The sequence below is a fragment of the Cyprinodon variegatus genome, unplaced genomic scaffold (assembly GCF_000732505.1).
Source record: "Cyprinodon variegatus isolate N-32 unplaced genomic scaffold, C_variegatus-1.0 Scaffold926, whole genome shotgun sequence".
Lineage (NCBI taxonomy): Eukaryota > Metazoa > Chordata > Actinopteri > Cyprinodontiformes > Cyprinodontidae > Cyprinodon > Cyprinodon variegatus.
Genome location: NW_015151379.1, coordinates 39,630 through 42,210, shown reverse-complemented (window position 1 = coordinate 42,210; position 2,581 = coordinate 39,630). Strand labels below are relative to the sequence as shown.

At 35.8% G+C, this 2,581-nt stretch overlaps 1 protein-coding gene across 2 annotated transcripts in view; it reads left to right on the top strand.

The window, feature by feature from the left end:
* Positions 1-2,581, top strand: part of hook1 (hook microtubule-tethering protein 1) — a 29,556-nt gene that overhangs the window by 17,769 nt on the left and 9,206 nt on the right. For both annotated transcript variants that reach the window (XM_015398324.1, XM_015398325.1), the window contains 3 exons: positions 794-860; positions 940-1,080; positions 1,164-1,251. In XM_015398324.1, the coding sequence (XP_015253810.1) occupies positions 794-860; positions 940-1,080; positions 1,164-1,251 (296 nt within the window). The remainder of the gene's footprint in view (positions 1-793; positions 861-939; positions 1,081-1,163; positions 1,252-2,581) is intronic.

Genomic DNA, 2,581 nt, shown 5'->3' with positions numbered 1-2,581 from the left:
ACTTCACCTGCTGACAGCTGCGTGTCTCCCCAGTGAAATATAATACATTCATACCCTACCATTCAAACAGTAAATGTATTTCAACCAGAAATTGTTTCCTTATTTCCTCCTAAACCATTTTTTTCCTTGTCCAAATGACCATTTCAAACAAAATTACATTTTTCACATCTAAAATTAACATTCTGGATGTCTAGAAATTAATTTCAAAACTTCATTTTCCTAATATTGCTGGTCATAATTTGTATAAATTTGAATATGAAGATATGTATTTAAGATGGCTGATAAATGTCAAAATTACCACTTAGAATATGTAAACATTTCTAAATATATAAAACTTACCTCTAACTGGTACAATTACATTTTTTTTACCGTACTTTCTGAAATTCACTTGCTGCTGGAAAAAAATGTAATTTAGAAAATCTATTATTACATTTCGGACTAGGAATGAGATTTGGAGGAAGAATCCTATTTTAGTGATCTAGAAATGATACAACAGATATGAGAGCATTTTTAATAAATGTTGAAACGGCCTGCCATAGTTGGACATAACATAAACTAGGCCTTAATTCAAGCAGCAATCTTCTTCACCACCTCCCTCTCCTTCACAGTAGTGCTGTTGCTCAGTCTTTTCATTTCTGCATTAAAGTCTCTAGTTGCAGTGATGTAAAATAGGCACTTCCTGTTGCCCGTTGTCATGGTGACTCCTTTAATCTGGGCTCCACTAATTATACCTTTTTCATTCTTGTTATGCACATGCTCAACACTGAGTGTACTATCATATATTTCAATGCAGGGATCCTTCCCTCTGGCAGCCCCAGCCATGAAAACCTTGCAGCTGAGTTGATTCCCATTGAAATCAGGTAGTTTTACATTTTCAGTATTTTCTTTATATTCTCTTTGTTTTAATTTGTCTTAGTAATAACTTTCATAATCATGTAGAGAGAAGTTCTTCAGACTTCAGCATGAGAACAAGATGTTGCGGGTGCAGCAGGAGGAATATGAACAGGAGAGGATCGCCACCCTGCAGGTTCAGCTGAGAGAAGCTGAGAAGACTCACAGTAAACTGGACACAGAGAACAGGCAGGTGTCATGGTTTGTTTGTGCTTGTGAGGATCCTCTTTCCGAGTCACTGAGGGTTTCTTTCATCTCTGCTTCCTCTCCAGACTGAGCCGGGAGCGAATCAGTGAGCTGCAGCAGCAGGTGGAGGACCTCCAGAGGGCGCTGCAGAGTCAGGCTGCCAAACCAGATGATGTAAGTGTGTCGCCGCCATGTGGCGGTATTGTACTGAACGATGAACATAGTTAAATATTACCCAGGTTAATAATTTCTGTTGAAGGGGAAAATAGTGGAATATTAGAAAAATATTTTATTTTAATTCTTGGTGGATCTTCCAGTAGCTCACTCATACATACTTAGCTATTTATTTAATGGCTCAATTACCCATCTCAGTAGTTACTGATTTATGCTGTAACTTTATAACATTGCGGGTGATTTAATTATTTACACTTATACTGACTTTGTAATAGCTTATTTATTGTTTATTCCCATCTGTAATTACTTGCATACTTTGTTACCTACTTACTAACTATTTACTTACTTATTTAAAGTATCATGCCTGTTTTTGCTTCAAAGTCTAATTACATACAGTAGTAGCGGTTTAAAAGTTTGGCTAAAAGCCAAAAAGCCTCCGGTTTCCAGCCAAGTTCAGCCAAGCATAAAAGTCAGCCAATGAAGGTCTCATCGTGGCTACTGCTGTACTTGTTGGCGTTTCTAATAACTTACTTATATATTTAGTTTCTTTCAAAATAAGTTTTGTAAGTACTTCCTTTAATTATTGCATTAGTCCCACGTGACACATGGTTTGGAGAAAGAACTTGGTTTTCAGTCAGCAGAAGGGGTGTAATGATTTATTTTAACGATTCGATTCGTGGACGATTGTGCTTCATTTAGAACGATCGATTTCATTCAGTGACTTGAAATCAATCAGTAAATCTTAATTCAGAAATGTAAATAATGTGACTTAATACCTGCATACTGGAAATCTTCTAGATTTTTGTTGTTTCTTTTAGGGGAAATAGAGGATAAATGAAATAAACATGGGCATAAACAAACCTGTAGTAAAATACTGCATTTAATTTTGAGCTCAACCAACAATAATAGGAAGTTAACCTTTGTAGTATTATTTTCAATAATTAAGGATAAAAAAAAAAATGAATGTGCACTAAATATGCTATATATATTTAACCACTGCTTTTTGTCATCATGAAAATATTACAAATTAAATAGAACATTCATGTAAAATGATAAATGCAACTGACACGGCTTCAGGTTAATTGAGCAGTGGCTGAATCTACTGTTGCTGTCATTGTAATAAAGAAACAGCAGAGCACCAGTAACCAAATACTAACAAATTACTTTTTTTTTTTCTACAACACATCAGCTGATCCACATGATCTGGCTGCAGTTCTATGCATATAAACTGATCATGTATATCTCTCCAGCTGAGTTTTTGCAGTCTCTAACAGGACATGATGGTGAGGCCTCTGCAGAGCTAACGGTCAGTTAGCCATACCTTGATGCT